The 20,159-nt window shown below is 45.3% G+C and overlaps 1 protein-coding gene across 3 annotated transcripts in view; it reads right to left on the bottom strand.

Annotated features, from left to right (window-relative positions):
- Positions 1-2,120: 2,120 nt before the first annotated feature.
- The window catches only part of CDK15 (cyclin dependent kinase 15), a 425,222-nt gene continuing 407,183 nt past the window's right edge, over positions 2,121-20,159 (bottom strand). For all 3 annotated transcript variants that reach the window (XM_073551521.1, XM_073551520.1, XM_073551522.1), the window contains 2 exons: positions 13,677-13,795; positions 2,121-2,864 (listed from right to left, as the gene is read on the bottom strand). In XM_073551521.1, the coding sequence (XP_073407622.1) occupies positions 13,686-13,795 (110 nt within the window). In that variant the 3' untranslated portion in view covers positions 2,121-2,864; positions 13,677-13,685. The remainder of the gene's footprint in view (positions 2,865-13,676; positions 13,796-20,159) is intronic.

The raw sequence follows: 20,159 nt of genomic DNA on the forward strand, positions 1-20,159 counted from the left end.
CTACGTGTCACTTCACCTACAATGCCCTGGGACTACAGCCCTGCCTGTGAAGGGCTATACCTTCACTGCTGCACCACACCATCTGTCCCAGAGGATCTGTCTGCAGCATTGGCTTACATCTCTATTGCCGAACACCACAGGTGGCGTCACGACTTATTCATTCACACTGAACATTTACAATGGGCGCCCAGGGACACGGGCCGGGTCCCAGCTACCGTGACATCTCCCATTGAGGTTCATCGGGCCCGGTACCGAGTACCCCACAGCCCTGGGAGACTCAACATAAGGCCAGTGTTGTGAGTTCATTCTCTGGTTCACCAGTTGTGAGTTCTCCTTACAGACTCCCTCTGGTGGTAACAGGAGGTAGTGAGGCTGATTTGATCAGTGGAGATCTGCCACCTGAGAATGAGGATGACGATTGGACCCCAGGAGTCTCAGATTGGATTTAAGACAGCCGAAGCCCTATTCAGTTGCTGGTGATTCCTTCTGGCTTGTCAGCTCTGGGTTTTCGGCTCTGTTCCAGTCATCTAAAGCTAAGTTTTTCTGCTAATGTTCACACTTGATTTTGTTGGTCTATTCAGTTTTTTGGTGTGGTCAGCCAGCCCCGGCTGGGGGCTGTGCTGAATTTCCACTCTTTTTTATCAGTATTTTGCCAATTTGCTTTTTGTCCCTTACTAGTTTGGTCTCTTTTTGCTCTGTCTCAGAATATTTCAGAGTGCTGATATAGTGGGAGAAGTCTAGTGACTTCAGGGTTAATTTTGCTATCAAAAGTGTTGGACATTATTTTTGTAGGGTTTTTTGCAGGTTGCAGACAGTGTCTTTCCTTTCCTTTCCTCTCTAGTTTGGGCCCCATCGTTTGCTCAGCCTATTTTCCTGCCTGTGTATGTGCCTTCATCTTGTTTCACCGTCAATACATGTGTGGAGGCTATCTATTCCTTTGGGGTCTGCTCTGGGGCAGTTAGTTTTCCCCTTTTCATGCTTCAAACTTATTTAGTCCTCCGGCTGTGGCGAAGCGTCTAGGAACATCATAGGTACGCTCCACGGCTGCTGCTAGCTGTGTGGTAGGATCAGGGATCTGCAATCTGCATAGTTACCAACCTCTCTGGTTTTCTGTGACTTAGCTTGTTTTGCTTTTTTCTCCTCGGTAACCCATTCATAACAGGCCTGTGTCACACTTGCAACTGCAACGCGAGAAACTCGGGTTAGTCTCTCACCTCAATACCCGGCACTGCCGACGGCGATTCAGACCGGAGTGTTCAGTTGCATAGAAATACATGCAGCCGCACACTCCAATCCCGACTGCCGGTAGCAGTGTTGTGTATTTAGGCAAGAGACTTGTGGGACTTTCTCGCATTGCAGTTGCAAGTGTGACACCGGCCTAAGACATACTATTACGTCTTATGACATTAAGGGGTTAAATCAGGCAGTGGTGTTACATGTATTTTGAATACTTTTTTTTTATCATATTAGAATAGAAATTAAAAAAGTAATCTTGCACTTGGTTACTGGGACTTTGACTCATATTTACTATTAAAATCAGGAAGAAATTATAGCATGGCTCCATATTATCACTGTCAGGATTACAGTGACAGGTAACACCTCTATACACAGCTGATAACCCAGGATCCACCATTCACAAGGTGATGTAACACCTGACACTGCTCTCCCTCCCTTTGTACACGCTTATTAGAGGCTTCAATACAAAAGATGCTCATTGTGGCTAATGTAAATGTATTTCCTGGAAATCAGTAAGTTAGAATCTAAAAAAAGAGCCCCAGCGACTAATGTGAAGATTGCAAGAATTCTGTGTTTTATTGTTACCACAGATTGCAGTCCAAAATCAACAATGTTGGGAAGGAGATGTGAGGCGCCCATACTGTATACTGACTGTCAGCTGAGCCCACCAATATATTTAAAGTCTCATAAGTATAGAAGTCTTGAAAGGACCTTCCACCAAGCTCTAATTTTGTCATTGATGCCAATTTGCACCATGACAAAACTACATCGGACCCTTGGATTAGACGACTGTTGCACAGAGTAATAATCCTCATATATTATATATTTAGTGAGAAATTAGTTAGCCAAAGAAAGCTAATACCAGAATTAGGCACAACAAAGAATGGTATCATATAGAAGTTTATTTTATATGATTTCAGCAGTACTTGACTTCATATTTAAATGTACAGCAACAAGTTCATCATCAGTACTATATCTGTTAAAAAAGTGAACATTTCTAAGTCTCATATTCTCATTTCACTCTTATAATACCACAATTTGTAGATAAAGGTAGAAGAAACCTCTCTCTATAATGTTACCAAGTAAGTAATTACTGCAATTCATTGCAGGTGGCAAAATGACACCATCATTTGGCTTTTCACGCTGCGATCACATTGGATAGAGACTGTTCGGCATGTGTCCAATAAATTTACTAAGTAAGGAGGCAGATGATGGCTCAGGAGCAGATTGTATTTTCTAAAGGACATTTAGTGATGCACCAAATTTTTAAGGAGGCGTGCTTGTTAATAAATTTGGTACCTATTAATCTAGCGAGGTATGAAATGTCGGTGGTAATAAATATGGGTTATAATGTTATTCTGAAGAAAAAGGAGGACTACTGATCAAGTGCCTCTATTAGACAGTTTTTGCTATTGAAAAGCAGCAAAGCTTCAGGAGAATTGATTATTCCCACCATGGAGAACTGGATAAAGCAGAGTATATATTTTTGTAAGGTGCATTATTCTTCCATTTTATTTCAAGATGGCTTCTCTAACAAGAAGGCAGCAGCTTGGGGAAGGTGTGCAAAGTAGGATGGAAGGCTGATACATTCAAACAGGTGCATACAGAGCCTATGGCTGACCGTCCATCTAGATAAAAGAAAAAAGCGAGGCGTTATTTATAAGCATTAAACATGTAATATATCACACAACAATAAGGCAACATATTCAGACATAAGGATCCCAAGAATAGACTTCCTAAAAACCAAAGACACTCATTAGCATATTTCCTGAACAGTTTACTTAGAACAGTGATGGGTCTCATAAGCAAGTGATCTACAGCAAATAAAAGAGAAACAAAAGCATGGTGTATGTGTGGTGCCCCTGAGGCTCAGTCGCCACAGAGGTAATGCACCTTCTCCTAAGGTGTGGTGCCCCACCATCCAGGTAAGTTGGAGGCTCCTGACCATGCTCCAACACTCGCACCCCACACAGTAGAGTAGTTCAGCAAAACCACATTTCAGCTCCTTGCTTAGAGAGAAGCAGAGCACCTTTGGTGGTTCCCTGCTCGGAACACTAAACGTGCTGGGAGGTGGGTGGAGTTGAGAATACACATAAAAGAGTGGGATGGTTTTGGATTACTGGTCAGTCAGAAGGAGAGTAGGAGAGAGGAAGCCACTCGGGAGAAGTGGGGATCCCTGGAAGAGGGATGGAGGAAGGAGTGCTGCTGCTGCCTCAGTGACCTGAGGCAGCTGGCAAGGGAAAGGAAAGAAGGAGAAAGACATTGAACTGAAGCCTGAGCTTCCATAGGAGAGAAAGACAAGTACGGAACATAGGAGTGAAAGGGAACACAGAGGACGTGGGTTAGAAGAAGAACCCTGCCTAGAAGTTCTAAGCGCAAGGCCGGGGCCAGGTCGCTGAGGTTGTATGAACACTAATGGTTCTGCAGCAGACACCGCTGGAGTAGTGGGCTGTAAATGCACTACTCCCATCTAAGACTTGAGGGCACAACAGCAACACGGATAGAGAGTCGGGACTCAGGAGTAGAGAGTCCCCGAAGCAGGCTACAGCTGTCTGCCGTACAAGTAGAGTTCTTGGGAACATCTGTCAGGAGGAACTCCAGTGTAACTCAGTACAAGGAGATCTTCACACTTAAAGGCGCTATAGAGGAGATGTTCAGAAAAGGCACATAAGTTGGCGGAGTGTGGAAGGGAGCATTCCATCTTGCCTGGAGGTTGACTGAGTCTCTGACCCGGAGGACACGGCACAGAAGCGGGCACTACAGACTGTGAGTAAAGCTTTGGAACTACATGCCCTGGTGTCCTCCATTCCTTCCTGCATCTGTCCGCCTTGCACTGCTACATCCCCTGCGCCAAACACTACACCATCTAAGTGTCTCCACATCTACACTGCCCTGGGACATCAGCCCTGCCTGTGGAGGGCTATAACATCATTGCTGCACCACACCATCTGTCCCGGAGGATCTGTCTGCAGCGTCGGCTTAACACCTCCCTTGCTGAACACCACAGGTGGCGTCACGAACTATTCATCTAACTACATTCTACCATTCACATCTTCCTTTTACTTGGGCGCCCAGGGCCACGGTCCGGGTCACTGCTGCTGTGACACATCCTGCTGACACCGGCCTGGCACCGAGTACCCCACGGCCCTGGGAGGGCGACCCATATGGTAATGGAACAAGCCAAACTTAATCAAGTCCGACCATTTACTTCCTACTGGGATCCATTCCACTGATCACCTCCACCCCTCTAGAAAAACACGAGATAACGGAAGGATCATATGATACAGCGCTTTGTATCACGCTTCCTACTTCCTGAGTGTAAACAAACAAGCAGACTTTCATTCAATAGCCATTATACATTTCCAGAATGATTCTCACTTATGATGTGTACATGTTTGCTATATTTTGAAAAAATTTTTTATACTAAACTATATATTATTTAAGTGTTAGGGCCCCGTCACACATAGCGACGCACCAGCGATCCCGACAACGATATGACCTTGTCAGGATCGCTGGTGTGTCGCTACATGATCGCTGGTGAGCTGCCAAATAGGCAGCTTCACCAGCGATCAGCACCAGCGACACGGGGTAACAACTGACGAACGTCGCTTAGCTACCCACTGTGTACCTTAGTTACCAGCGCGCTGATGCAGGGAGATGGTAACCAAGGTACACATCGTGTTTCTAAGCGGCGTGCGGCACTTAGAAACCCGATGTGTACCTTGGTTACCAGCTCCCTGCACCAGCGCGCTGGTAACTAAGGTACACAGTGGGTAACTAAGCGCTGCGCGCCGCTTAGAGACCCTCTGTTTACCTTAGTTACCCAGCTCCTGCTCGCTGATCGCTGGTCTCCCGCTTGTCACATGCAGCGATGTGTGCTGGCCAGCGGGAGACCAGCAATCAAAAAAATGTCCTGGCCATTCCAGGACGATCAGCGATACCGGCAGTGGGGCCAGTCACTGGTCAGGGTCACACACACAGCGATCTCGCTGGTGAGATCGCTGTTGTGTCACAAAACTTGTGTGTCGGGGGCTTTAAAAGTGACCACAGATCAACAATTATTGGTCCGATCCAGCATATAATAGGCTTTTAGGGTTGAAAATAAATGTTTAGTTTCAATCTTGTTCTTGAATTCTGGAATTGCAGCCAAATTAAGCTGTTTATTCTCAGCACAAGCCATCTGTAAATTTAGCCAGGTATCTATTTGTGACCCCCCTTCGACCCATCCCTAAAAGCTAAAATGAATGGAAAGTCTCAACAAAAGGTTGTTCCTGCCTTCAAATACCCAGCACATCTGTGAAACATACATGGCAAAGGGCATGGTGTAATGCTTTATATGCCATATGGTGGCACTAAAGGGGAATTGAATCCTTGCCTACAGGTTCCCCCCACTAATTATAGCTGCTTATTGAGGGTCCCAGAGGAACATATCATCGTAACATTGGGAGAACTTTCTAAAAGGACAAACCTGCTGCCCATTTTGGCATTAAAGTGACTGTCCGTTATTAAACATCAGTGTTGATATATTTTCAATCTAATTAACCCCTTAGTGACAGAGCCATTTTGCAGCTTAAAGACCAGGCCAATTTTTACAATTCTGACCACTGTCACTTTATGAGGTTATAACGCTGGAACACTTTAAAGGGAATCTGTCACCCTATTTTTCCCCTATGAGCTGCGGCGGCCGCCATCAAGGGCTTATCTACAGCATTCTGTAATGCTGTAGATCAGCCCAGGGGTGGGATTCAGCGGGTTCTCCCCGGTTGTTAAAAAAGCAGCCGGTTCCCCAAACCGGGGAGATTCAGAGCCGCGATCCGGTTCTGAGGACTATACAGGGGCCGGAGCTGCAGCCAGCACAGTGCGGGGATCGCCGCGTCACATCCACAGAGAGCACAGAGCTCACCTCCAGCCCAGCCCCAGGAAGCAAGAACCCGGAACTACAGCTACCGTATATCACCAAGGAGACGCACCCCCGTCCTGCAGCAAGTGCCCAGAGAGCGTGTGGTGCTCTGAGGACGCGGTCAGGCGCTCAGGTATACGTCGTGGCGGAACACGCTGAGTCTGGGGGGGGACAGTGGAGTCTCGGGGACAGAGAGGTCTGGGGGGAGAGAGAGAAATCCGGAGGGGACAGAAGGGACAGAGGACTAGAGGGGTCAGATGAGTCCAGAGGGGACTGAGGAGTCTGAGGGAGAGAAAGGAGTCCAGAGAGGACTAGAGGGGACAGAGGAGTCAGGGGTGGACAGAGGAGTACAGAGGGGACACAGAAGTCTGGGGTGGACAGAGGAGAACAGAGGAGTCTGGGGTAGACAGGAGTTTGGGGTGGACAGAGGAGTACAGAGGGGACACAGGAGTTTGGGGTGGACAGAGGAGTACAAAGGGGACAGAGGAGTACAGAGGGGACACAGGAGTCTGGGGTGGACAGAGGAGTACAGAGGAGTCTGGGGTGGACAGAAGGGACAGAGGACCTGTGCCTGCCTATTGGTGACCTGTGCAGCACTGTGCTGCCTATTGGGGACCTGTGCCTGCCTTTTGGGGACCTGTGCTGCCTATTGGGGACGTGTGCTGCCTATAGGGAACAATGCTGCCTATTGGGGACCTGTGCTTCCTATTGGGGACCTGTGCTGCCTATTGGGGACCTGTGCTGCCTATTAGGGAACAATGCTGCCTTTTGGGGACCTGTGCTGCCTATTGGGGATCCGTGCTGCCTATAGGGGACAATGCTGCCTATTGGGGACCTGTGCCTGCCTATTGGGGAACAATGCTGCCTATTGTGGACCTGTGCTGCCTATAGGGAACAGCTCCTTGACTGCGACCCTACTTGTATATGTTTGAGGAAAAGGTGTGTGTAAATGGGTGTGGCTTAATAATGGGTGTATCTTAAAATGGGTGTGGCTTAAAATGGGCGTGGTTTTCCTACAAACAAACACAGAACCTGTTGTTAAAAATTTGAATCCCACCACTGGATCAGCCCCCGATGTAACCTGAAAGATAAGAAAAACGAGTTAGATTATACTCACCCAGGTGTCTAGTCTGGTCCGAAGTGTGTTGCAGTTCGGTCCAGCGCCTACCATCTTCTAGCGATGACGTCCTCCTCGTTACTTCTGCCGCGGTTCCTGCGCAGGTGTACTTTATCTGCCCTGTTGAGGGCAGAGTAAAGTACTGCAGGGCGCAGGCGCCGAACCTCTCTGACCTTTCCCGGCGCCTGCGCACTGCAGTACTATACTCTGCCCTCAACAGGGGAGATAAAGTACATCTGTGCAGGAGCCGCGGCAGAAGTAAGAATGGGAACGTCAGCGCTAGAAGATGGGAGGCGCCGGACCGGACCGTGACACCCACCGCACCGACCGCGTGGTGAGTATAATCTAACTTGTTTTTCTTATCTTTCAGGTTACATCGGGAGCTTATCTACAGTATTACAGAACGCTGTAGATAATCCCCTAATGGCGGTGGCCGCAGCTTAAAGAGCAAAAATGGAGTGACAGATTCCCTTTATCGGATCCCGCTGATTCTGAGATTGTTTTTTTCGTGACATATTTTACTTCATGTTAGTGGTAAAATATCTTCAATATGACTTATGTTTATTTATGAAAAGAACGAAAATATGGCAAAACGTTTTAAAATTTTGTAATTTTCAAAATTTAAATTTTTATGCCCTTAAATCAGAGATATATCTCACACAAATTATTTAATAAATAACATTTCACACATGTCTACTTTACATCAGCACAAACTTTTGGAAACAAAATTTATTTTGGACCCATTAAGGTGCTCAAAACCACATTCAAGAAGTTAGTTAACCTTTTACGTGCTTCACAGGAAGGAAAAAATTAACATTTAACTTTTTTTTACAAAACATTTACTTCAGAACCAATTTTTTTTTATTTTCACAAGTGATAAAAGAGAAAATTGAACCACAAAATTTGTTGTGCAATTTCTCCTGAATATGCCGACATCCCATATGTGGGGGTAAACCACTGTTTGGGCGCACGGCAGAGCTCAGAAGGGAAGGAGCGACGTTTGACTTTTTCAATGCATAATTGACTGGAATTGAGATTGGACGCCATGTTGCGTTTGGAGAGCCCCTGATGTGCCTAAACAGTGGAAACCCCCCCACAAGTGACACCATTTTGGAAACTAGACCCCTTAAGGAACTTATCTAGATGTGAGGTGAGCACTTTGAGCCCCCCAAGTGCTTCACAGAAGTTTATTATGTAGAGCCATAAAAATGATCTTTTCACCCCCATTTTTTTATTTTACCAAGGGTAGCAAGAGGAAATGGACCCCAAAAGTTGTGGTGCAATTTGTCGTGAGTATGCTGATACCCCATATGTGGGGGGTAAACCTATGTTTGGGTGCACGGATGAGCTCGGAAGGGAAGGAGCGCCGTTTGACTTTTTCAACGCAGAATTGGCTGGAATTTAGCTCAGACGCCATGTTGCCTTTGCAGAGCCCCTGATGTGCCTAAACAGAAGAAATGCCACACAAGGAGCTCATATAGATGTGTGGTGAGCACTTTAAACCCCCAAGTGCTTCACAGAAGTTTTCAACGCAGAGCAGTGAAGATAAAAAAAAACATTTTTTTTTTTTCACAAAATGATGTTGTCACCCCAAAATTTTTACTTTCACAAGGATAACAGGAGAAATTGGACCACAAAAGTTGTTGTGCAATTTGTCCTGAGTACGCCAATACCCCATATGTTTGAGGGAACCACTGTTTGGGTCCATGGCAGAGCTCTGAAGGGAAGGAGCACCATTTTAGAATGCAGACTTTGATGGAATGGTCTACGGTTATCGTGTTATTTTTGGAGAGCCCCTAAGTGCCTAAACAGTACAAACACCCCACAAGTGACCTCATTTTGGAAACCAGACCCACCAGGGAGATTATCTAGATGTTTAGTGAGCACTTTGAACCCCCAAGTGCTTCACAGAAGTTTTTAACGCAGAGCCGTGAAAACAAAAAATCATTTTTTTTCCACAAAAATCATTTTTTAGCCCCCATTTTTCTATTTTACCAAGTGTAGCAGGAGAAATTAGACCCCCAAAGTTGTTGTGTAATTTCCCCTGAATACCCATATGTGGGGGAAACCACTGTTTGTGCGCACAGTAGAGCTCAGAAAGGAGGGAGCACTGTTTGACTTTTTGAATGCAAAATTGGCTGGAATTAATGGTGGCGCCATGTCGTGTTTGGAGACCCCGTGATGTGCCTAAACAGTGGAAACCCCTCAATTCTATCTCCAACCATAACCCCAACACATTCCTAACCCTAATACCAACCCTAACCATAACCCTAATCACAAGGGTATGTTTCCATGCTGCGCTGGCAGCGCTTTGGATGCAGCAGATACCCGGCTCCGCCCAAAGCGCTGCAGGCTTTTGTACGCACTGTGATTCCAGATGTGTTAATTGAACACATGTGGAATCACCGCATCCTATCCATAGACTGGGTTATTTGTCTTGCGGAGACGGCATGTCTCCGTAAGATAAATAGACATGCTGCGGTCTAGAAAGACGCGCTGCATGTCCGTAATTTCGGGTGTGACACCCACGTCCCTGCAAGCATAGTGATTGGATTTCATAAAATCCCCTCCACTATGCTGTAACATCTGGATGCTGCGGATTGAATCCTTACAACATATGCTACATGGAAACATACCCTAACCCTAATCCCAACCCTAACTCTAACCCCAACCCTAACCCTAACCTTAGCCCAACTCACTTTAGCCCAACTGTAACCCTAATGGAAAAATGGAAATAAATATATATTTTTTATTTTATTATTTTTCCCTAATTAAAGGGAATCTGTCACCTACCCTTTGGCGGGCGATGAAAACGAGGTTGGTCCGGTCCGATGGGCGGTGTTCCCGATGTGTGCCGCCTCCCCATCCTTGCCCGCCGTCCGCAGGTTATTGCTGAATTGGAGTAGGTGTATGCCATTTTTGCGCGTGCGCTAAGCATTCATAGCTAGCGCACGCGCAGTATGCTTTGCCCAACTGCGGGCAAAGCTGAAAAGCCGGACTGCGCATGCATTCTATGATTCTATGATTCTATGATTCTATGCGCTGGTTAACTAAGCCCCGAAACACAGCAAAATACTTCCGGAGCTTAGTTAACCGGACCGACCTCGTTTTTATCGCCCGCCAAAGGGTAGGTGACTGATTCCCTTTAAGGGGGTGATAAAGAGGGGTTTTATTTTATTTTTTTATTTTGATCACTGTGATAGGGTTTATCACAGTGATCAAAATGTAGCTGGAATGAATGAATGGAATCCGTCGGGTGTTGGCCGGCAGATCTCGGCGGGCCACTTTCTTTACAGGAAGATGACGCCGAGAGCTGCGGGAGCCATGGAAGGATGGGGGGGGGGACACCGGGAGGTATGGGGGACAGATTGGAGGAACTGGGGACTCTATTTCTTTCCCCTCTGATGTGCGATCACATCAGAGGAGAGAGAAATTAAGTGTGAAATCGCGGCTTTTTTGTTGCGGTCGCCGTTATACGGTTAATAATGGCGATCGCAACACCAGGGTTGGTAAATACTGACCCGAATCATGTTCTCTGGGGTCTTGGCTACCCCCGGCAGCCGAGACCCCGGAGAAATTCCAACTCTGGGGGGCGCTATTTACTTTTCCACTGTGCCGTTAATCAACGGCGCTGTGGTTTAAGTACCCTTAACTACTGCCGTTAAATGGTGTATCGGCGGTCATTAAGGGGTTAAGTTCAATTTTATGCCCTGATTAATTTCATATAGTTTTTTCTGACTTATTTCCAAAACTACTGCATAGAGGAAGACTAGGGCTTTACTATATATTGTGTTAAAGAGATTCTGTCACCATTTTTTGCTGTTTAATTTGAGAAAGACATGATGTAGGTGCAGAGAATTTAATTCCAGCAATGTGTCACCTACTGGGCTGCATTGTACATTTTTGATTTAATTACCATTTTCCCTTATGCAGATATAGCAGTTCTCTGAATGCTGAGCGCTGTATTACCCCACCCACACCACTGATTGACATCTTTCTGTGTATAATATACATTACCAGAAAACTGCTAATCAGTGTGGGGGCGGCTAACAAGAAGCAGGAAGGCTACATTGCACAAGACAACTAGTCCTCCCATGATAATCTCCAGCTGATAAAACTTGGATTTTGTTGAAACTACAAAAAGCTTAGTAAGCGATACATCACTGGAATCACCAAGCTGCTCTTGTATTACAAATCAGAAACCTGCTGACGGATTCCCTTTAAAGAGGGTTTCTAATGCAGTAAAAGTTTATTATTGTTTTCCAGATGTAAACTAAATGAAGTTACTAAAACTTTAATTTTCTAAACTGCATGGATGTTCCAATTTCAGTCCATGTCCATGTGGTCCAGGAATTGTCTGTAAGCTGTGATGTTCCAACACAGTTATAGAGTTTCCTCCTCTTTACTGCATCAGTCACATGATGAAAGGAGTTGGATGTCTTGTTTAGTGTAACCACAGTGTAGAAGAGAACCAGCATAGATATTGAACTAAGACACACAGTCTCGTCATACATGTACTGCAGCTTTGTGCTAGCGTCAAGACAATAGCTAGACAACCATTCATGGACCAGCTGCCAGGACTGAATGAAGGCCATAGTGTCCGCTATCTATTCTAGCCAATTTTGCACTCCAAAAGTTGAAGGGTGCTCATTCCCTACTGAGCCCTGCCATGTACCCAAACAGTAGTTTCCACCATATATGGAGTATCGGTGTACTCAAGAGAAAATGGACCAAACAAAGTATTGTCCAGTTTCTCCTATTACCATTTTGAAAATGCAAAATTTGAGACTAAATCAATATTTTGGTGTGAAAAAGTAAAATTTTCATTTTTTTCACTTTCACATTGCTTTAATTCTGGTAAAGCCCCTAAAGGGTTAATAAATTTCTTGAATGTGGTTTTCAGCACTTTGATGGATGTAGTTATTAAAATGGTGTCACTTTTGGGTATTTTTTTTCACATAGGACCCTCAAAGTCTTTTAAAAGAGATCTGGTCCCGAAAAAAAATTGGTTTTCTAAATTTTGTTGGAAAAATGAGAAATTGCTTATAAACTTTTAACTTTTCTAACTTCTTAACAAAAAATAATTACCGTATTTTTCGGACCATAAGACGCACTTTTTTCCCAAAAATTTTTGGGGGAAAGTGGGGGGTGCGTCTTATGGTCGAAATATACTAACCTCCGGAGGCTGGTGCGGGTGCCGCGGGGCTCTGTAGTGCGGTAGTGGCAGCGGGCTGTGCTCTGGTGCAGGGGTAGCGGCTCTCTGTGCTCCGCTGCAGGGGCGGCGGCTCCGCCGGCATTTCCTCCAAGCCCGGAGACCCCCGCACATCCTTTGCTGGCCGCTGCCATGTTGCGGTGGCCTCCGGGAACATGGACGCCGGGAAGATGGCCGCCGGTCCGGGGACGGCGCATTCACAGGTTCAGATCTCGTCCCGAGATCTCGGGGGACGAGACCTCGTTGCCGTGATTTGAATCTCATCCCCTGAGATCTCGGGACGAGATCTGAACCTGCGCATGCGCCGTCCCCGGACCGGCGGCCATCTTCCCGACGTCCATGTTCCCGGAGGCCACCGCAACATGGTGGCGGCCAGCAAGGGATGTGCGGGGGCCTCCGGGCTTGGAGGAAATGCGGGCGGAGCCGCCGCCGCCCCTGCATCGGAGCACAGAGAGCCGCCAACCTTATCCCACAGAGTCCACTTGCTCCAGCCCCAGCACAGCACAGCTACCCCAGCACAGCTGCCCCAGCACAGCCCAGCTGCCCCAGCCCAGCACAGCTGCCCCAGCACAGCACAGCTGCCCCAGCACAGCCCAGCTGCCCCAGCCCCAGCACAGCTGCCCCAGCCCCAGCACAGCAAAGCCCAGCCCAGCTGCCCAGTACAGCCCAGCTGCTCCAGCACAACCAACCTGCCCCAGCACAGAGCCGCCACCGCACAAACCTGGACCACTGAATGACCCCTGTGCCGGATCCCTTCCCAGGTACGCTGAATTCAGACTGTAAGACGGACCCCCATTTGACACATTATTATTTTTTTCCCTATTTTCCTTCTGAAAATTGGGGTGCGGCTTATGGTCCGGTGCGTCTTATAGTCCGAAAAATACGGTAAGTTTCAAAAATGATGCAGATGTAAATTAGACATGTGGTAAGTGTTATTTATTATCTATTTTGTGTGGTATAAATATTTGGTTTAAGGGCATACAAATTTAAACTTTGAAAATGGCAACATTTTCACATTTTTTGTAACATTTTGGATATTTTCAAAAAAAACCTCAAAAATTATCAAACAAGATTTACCACCAACATGAAGTACCATGTGTCATGAAAAAAACAATCTCAGAATTACTGGGATATGTTGAAGAGTACCAGAGTTATTACCATGTAAAGTGACGCTGGTTAGAATTGCAAAAATTGGCACTGGGGAGACTTACCTCTAATGTTCACCACGGCTTATGATGTGCGGTTGGCTGGGAACTTTTCCGATGTGGGATTATCAGATCTCGAATTTCAGGTTTAAGACTCAGCCCAGGAACAGTGAATATGGACCGCACTGAAAATAATACATGAACAGTTAGTCTTCACTCAGAGTTTTCTTTAGTTACATGTACAAAACCTTAGTGGCTGTGACTGTGTCAAAAAAACACGAATAGGTAAAGTGCACTTGTCCAGCCACAACAAACCAAATTTTCTGCATAGAGATTTTTTGTAGCAGAGTGAACTGACACGGTTCTAGACTCAACAGAACATGTAACTTTGCAAAGATGGCAAATTTGCTTTGCGCTTTCTTGACTTACATGGAAATAGAATAGTACCCTTCTTGACATTCACTTACAGAAATACCGACAGACTTTATTCTGTAGTGCTTAATAGTCGGTAAGACTTGAATGTCTGACACATACTGTATAGCAGCAGACTTGGACTGGCCCACAAGAAGACAGGAAAATCCTCCGGTAGGCCCCTGTGTAGGATCAGCAGCACTTGGGACAATATAGATGAATCACCAAGTACAGACAAAGGCAGCATCTTATTCATTTAACATTCTACCAAGTTCATTATTAAATAAATTTGAGATTGAGGACAATGTCACAATTTCATGTAGCTGAAAAGTGGGGCCCAGGAGTTGGTTACCGGTAGGCCCTTGACACCCCAGTCCGACACTGTATAGCAGTGTTGAGAATGGCAGATGAGAACTAGCTGTTGGAGTATGTCTAACTTGTGTTCTATGCCACATGTTCAATCTCCATTATAATCAGCCAAAGACTAAATGATATCATAATGTACACCACATTCCAAATTATTATGTAAATTGAATTTAAGTGCTATAAATATGGTTTTTTTTTGGTTTTTTTTTTTAAATAAACTCATGCATGGTATTGTGTTTCAGGGCTTGTTGGATCACTGAAATCAAAGTCAAACACCTGTGATAATTAATTTGCCTGATGAGCCTAATTAACGAAAAACTACTTAAGATGGACATTGCTCATTACTAAGCTGGCCACAGGTTTTAAGCAATAAGGGAATGAAAAAGGATCTCTCTGCTGCCGAAAAGCGTCAAATAGTGCAATGCCTTGGACAAGGTATAAAAACATTAGGTCTGTCACAAAAACTTGAGCGTGATCATTGTACTGTGGCTGATATAGAACACTGATTAATTTGTGCAGAAAAAGGCATAATGAGGAAGGTTTCTGCCAAACAAATTCATCTGATTAATAGAGCAGCTGTGAAAATACCATTACAAAGTAGCAAACAGATATTTGAGGCTGCTGGTGTTTCTGGAGTTTCATGAACCTCAAGGTGTAGGATCCTCCAGAAGCTTGCATTTGCACATAAACTTACTATTTATCAGAAGTTTGTTCCTGATTATTGTCCTGTGTACACATGCTGGCAGTCACATGATGAATAAGTAAAACGCTTGGTCCTCAGGTGATTAGATTGTTTATGCCAGAATAAAAGATATCGTTATCAGTAGCTCATCGCCCTATGTAAACAGGTGATGTGCTAGTGATCTTATGAAGATATATGGGCATAGAACGATAGCATTAACAATCGTTCTTTTCCTAGCATTATTCATTGACCTTTGGAAACAGGCCAGTAAATAAGTGCCGCTTGACTTGGATAAAGTCAGCTGATAAACGATCATTAATGGACCAAAATCAGCCCGTCTAAATAGATATTTTAAAGGACTCGTCTCATGAAAATAATCTGGAAAAAATAAATCATCTTGGTATTTGAAGCCTTAAAATGCACTTGCAAAGGGCTTGTCTTAAGGTACTGTCACACTTAGCAATGCACCAACGATCCCGACCAGCGATATGACGCGGTCAGGATCGCTGGTGCATCGCTAAGTGGTCGCTAGTGAGCTGCCACACAGGCAGATCTCACCAGCGACATAGCAGGGGTCGGGGGTTGCTACTTACCTGTCAGACGAGGCGATCCTGCGTCCTCCCGCCCGCGTCCACGCGTCGCTCGTCTCCACAGCACGAAGCCCAGCAGGAAGCTGACGACGAGAAACGGCCCAGGACGTTCTCACGCGATCAGCGATAACCAGCGGGGGAGCCGGTCGGAGGTAAGTATCACACATAGCGATATCACTAGCAATATCGCTATAACGTCACAAAAACCAGTGACGTTATAGCAATATTGCAAGCGATATCGCTTAGTGTGACAGGCCCTTTAGGATCCTTTATACATCCAGATAAACTAAGTAGAGCGCAATGATTACTAGATCAATGACTGGATCCCATGAATGTTCATCCCTGGTTCACACACGTGGACGTGCTGTTGACCAAAGATAATTTTATGTTGTTATAAATGATTACGGTAGTTCTTTCATTTGGTGCTTGATGACTAGGCGATGATCAGCAATGAAGAGTCGTATAATTGTTGTATCGTAAAATCATTGCCATATGTAAAATGCACTTTAAGTGAGAAAATCATTTTAAGACCATGTAAAGGGGGTTTTACACATAGCGATATCGCTATAACGTGACGATTTTGTGACGTTATAGCGATATCGCTGTGTGTGATACTTACCTCCGACCGGCTCCCCCGCTGTCCATCGCTGATCGCGCGAGAATGTCCGGCTCCATTTCTCGTCGTCAGCTTCCTGCTGGGCTTCCTGCTGTGTGAGACGAGCGACGCGTGGAGGCGGGCGGCAGGACGCCAGGATCGCTGTGTGTGAAAGGTGAGTATCGTGCGCTGCGTCGCTGCTGCATCGCTGTGAGATCTGCCTGTGTGACAGCTCACTAGCGATCATTTAGCGATGCACCAGCGATCCTGACCGGGTCGGATCGCTGGTGCATCGCTAAATGTAAAAGGGCCTTAAGACTTTCCAGGGGATTAATGCTAAGCGCCCTCCTTTCTCCACTCTCAACCCAGTGGGAACGCGCTTTATTTACACATACATTTGGTAACTTTTCCTTAACATTTTCTTATTCTCTACTCAGCATCAGCTGGAAGTTGCTGGGTAGTCTTATTTTTGAAGATAGATGCCTCACCGCTCAGCAAACACCCATGTGTGTCAGGTCCTGTACGGTGGGTTCATATTTGGATATGATGTATGTGTGGAATCTGTCTACATAAAAGAGTTGAGAAACGTTGTAAATAAATTGCGTTACTTTTTATACTGATCCTGAATATGTCTAAATAGATGATGCATTGGTAAAGTAACATTGTAAGAGGCTAAAAGCCCCAATATACATTAAAATAATGTCTGCTGAACCCACCAATATCGATGGGTTCAGCCAACAGTCTAAGGCTAGATTCACACATTTGTGTGAGTATTAGGCTACTTTCACACATCATTTTTTTGCCGTCAGGCAGGATCCGGCTATTTTTAGAAAAAACGGATCCGGCATAAATTTTGGAGAACTGTAGAAACGGATCCGTTTTTCTGCCGGATCCATTTAGCAGGTTATATCTGTTTCCTGGGGGCTGGCCAATTGGATCTGAGCATGCGCAGACTTAAAAAAACAGATCCGGTGGCTGGATCCGTCTTTTTCTGGATCCGGCGCATTCCGGCGCCCATAGACATTCATTGTGGCAAAAAGCCGGAAGCGTCGGATCCGGCGCTTCCGGCTTTTTCGCCGGAGACAAAAAACGTTACAGTAGCCATTTTTTCCAGACGCCGGAATGAGACAAGTAGCCGGATCCGGCAAAAAACGGATGAAACGCAATGCCACCCAGCACGATCCGGCGCTAATGCAAGTCAATGGGGGAAAACTGGATCCGGCATTGCATTTTGCCGGATCCGGTTTCACAAAAAAAAGCCGGATCGCGCCTGACGGCGAAAAACTGATGTGTGAAAGAGGCCTTAGGCAACCGTAGTTTCGGTCCGAACGCGATCCATTAACACATTGGATTGCAGTCGGACCAATATAATTCAATAAGGCAGTGCCCATGTCTGATTTATTCTTCGGATTGAGGTTTCCGAGAAAAAAAAATGCAGCATGCACTATTTGCCTCTAATAATTGGATGGCATGTGCCCATAAACTCTGACCAAACTCTGACCAAAAGTGGTATTAGCATAATCAGACTTATTCTTGGATGGAGAACATATGGTCGGCTGCATTTTCCCTTAACATCCGAGAGAAATGGACCGATTTTTTTTCACAGGCGTTATCCTAGTTATTTACATCAGTTTTTACTCAACTATTTCAGTTGTAGACTGTCTGAACCACCTGACTATTGGATCAGAATAGGACATACTGAGTTTCAGAGGTCTCACCCGTCATTTTCACAGACGTTTGAATGGATCTTTATGGACCACCAGAGTGCTGTCCAACAAAAAAAAAAAAATCAGAGAGCATTGGGAAATTTCACTTTGATATGGGAATGCATCCTTCACAATGAAGGATGTAAAAATGGATGAAATTCAGATGGATCTCTGAAGTACAAAGGCTATCTTCCTAGTTTCATCCGTATCTCACAGATCTTCATGGACGTTAATGAGTCTGATCCGCAAAATTGATGAGAATAGGATATGCTTTGAGTCTCATGGATGGAGACATGGACCCGCTTTTAAAACTGATGTGTGTATAGCTCAATAAAACTATGGAGCAGTTTTCTGTCTGTGAAACAAATGGTCACACAACATCACACAACGACGTGTCATATGGATGTGTGAATGTAGCCTTGTATGTATTGGGGCTTCCAACAAGAGGACATTTCCAGAAGAGATAAGGATTTTGCATGTATGATTTTGGACTGATGATCCTTTTATCTCTAAGAGATAAGATACTGCCAAAGATGTCTGGCAGTGGCTCTCTCAGCAGAGTGATTGCAGCTGTGAATGGGAGAATCGGGCAAAAAATCGACTGGCTGAATGATCAGCCAAACACTCGTTAGCCGACAGCTATCTAAAGTGTATGGGGGGCTTAAGCTGTTAGTGAGTCTGTTGACAAGTTATTAATGAGCAGAATTGAAAAGATGGTATATTATATCAATCTATAATCAGAAAATGGTTGTAATATATAACTCTTAATTATAGAAACCGCTTATGATAGTAGTTTGGTTGCCAGGGTTAATGTTTCTTGATAGGACGAGATATACTTGGCAGCTAAAGTTTCTAGAAATGAAGTTTTCTGATGAGCTTTAAACTTTTTAAAGTAAAAATCAGTTCAACCCAGAAACTTGTGTACATTGAAGGCAGCTCATTAAGTAGAAGATATTATAACACTGTGCAGATGCAATCTGAGAATAAACTGTTCTCCCTGTCTGCCTGTCGGGTGGTTAATCTCCCATCTCCCCATTCTGAGCAGTCACTTGCATATTTATTTATTCAGAGCACGAGGCTCCTAAGGTAATTAGACTGTCAGATTCAGAGTTAATAAGAAATTGCTGGAGAGCGAAGGCATCTTCTGTGTCTTTCACACTCTCTTCATCTTCTATTTTTTATCTTATGTGCTTAGTGGCTTTATTTCACTTGCTGTTTCTATACTGTGTAGTTTTTTCCCCTGGAAGCTTACCATCTTAATTAAGAGATCACTTATCCCCAAATGGTGCACTATCTGGCTGCTATCGCATCTATTCCCTGCCTTAAGACCGCTGATATCTTATCAGCACTTGGAATCTTTGATAATATAGACCTTATAAGTGGCCCTTGGTTCAACTAAAGCCAATTGGGTTAAAAAATAAAAGCATCCATATTAAGGGCCCTGTCACACATAGCGAGATCGTTGATTTTGTGACGCATCAGCGATCTCGCTGTGTGTGACACCTATCAGCAACTGGCCCCCCGCCGGGTATCGCTGATCGTGCAGGAATGTCATGGGCCATTTTTTGATCGTTGGTCTCCCGCTGGCCCGCACGCATCGCTGCGTGTGGCAGCAAGAGACCAGCGATCAGTGAGCTCCCAGCACTGTAAGCAGACACTGGGAGCTGGTAACCAAGGTAAACAGCGGGTAACTAAGTGCATCCTCGCTGATCCTGATCGCTGGTGAGATCTGCCTGTTTGACAGCTCACCAGTGATCATGTAGCGATGCACCAGTGATCCTGACCAGGTCATATCGTTGTCGCTGGTGCATCGTTTGGAGTGACGGGACCCTAAGGCTATGTTCACATGCAGCATTTTGTTGCTGCATTTTTTTTTCTGCAGAAAAGAATCTGTCATTTACAGAAGCAGCAAAATCTATGCAGTTTTAGAAATCTCATGCACATATTTTTTTTCCTGGACTGATTTTCAGCACTGCTGCATTTTTAACTTGGCAGCATGTCAATTCTTTCAGCATTTTTAATTTGCACTTCTGACAAGCACGCCGGAAAGCCCACCCATCAGTGACCCCATCACGTAATCGCGGGTCACCGATCGGTTGGCATGATAACCAGAGGTCTCCAGCAGACCTCTATGGTTGTCATAGCCGGATTGCTTTGAGCACTACCCGATGCTTGGCTCGCATGGCAAGTGAGCAATTC

Source organism: Dendrobates tinctorius, unplaced genomic scaffold (assembly GCF_039654945.1).
Source record: "Dendrobates tinctorius isolate UK_male_01 unplaced genomic scaffold, ASM3965494v1 ptg000177l, whole genome shotgun sequence".
Taxonomy (NCBI): Eukaryota; Metazoa; Chordata; class Amphibia; order Anura; family Dendrobatidae; genus Dendrobates; species Dendrobates tinctorius.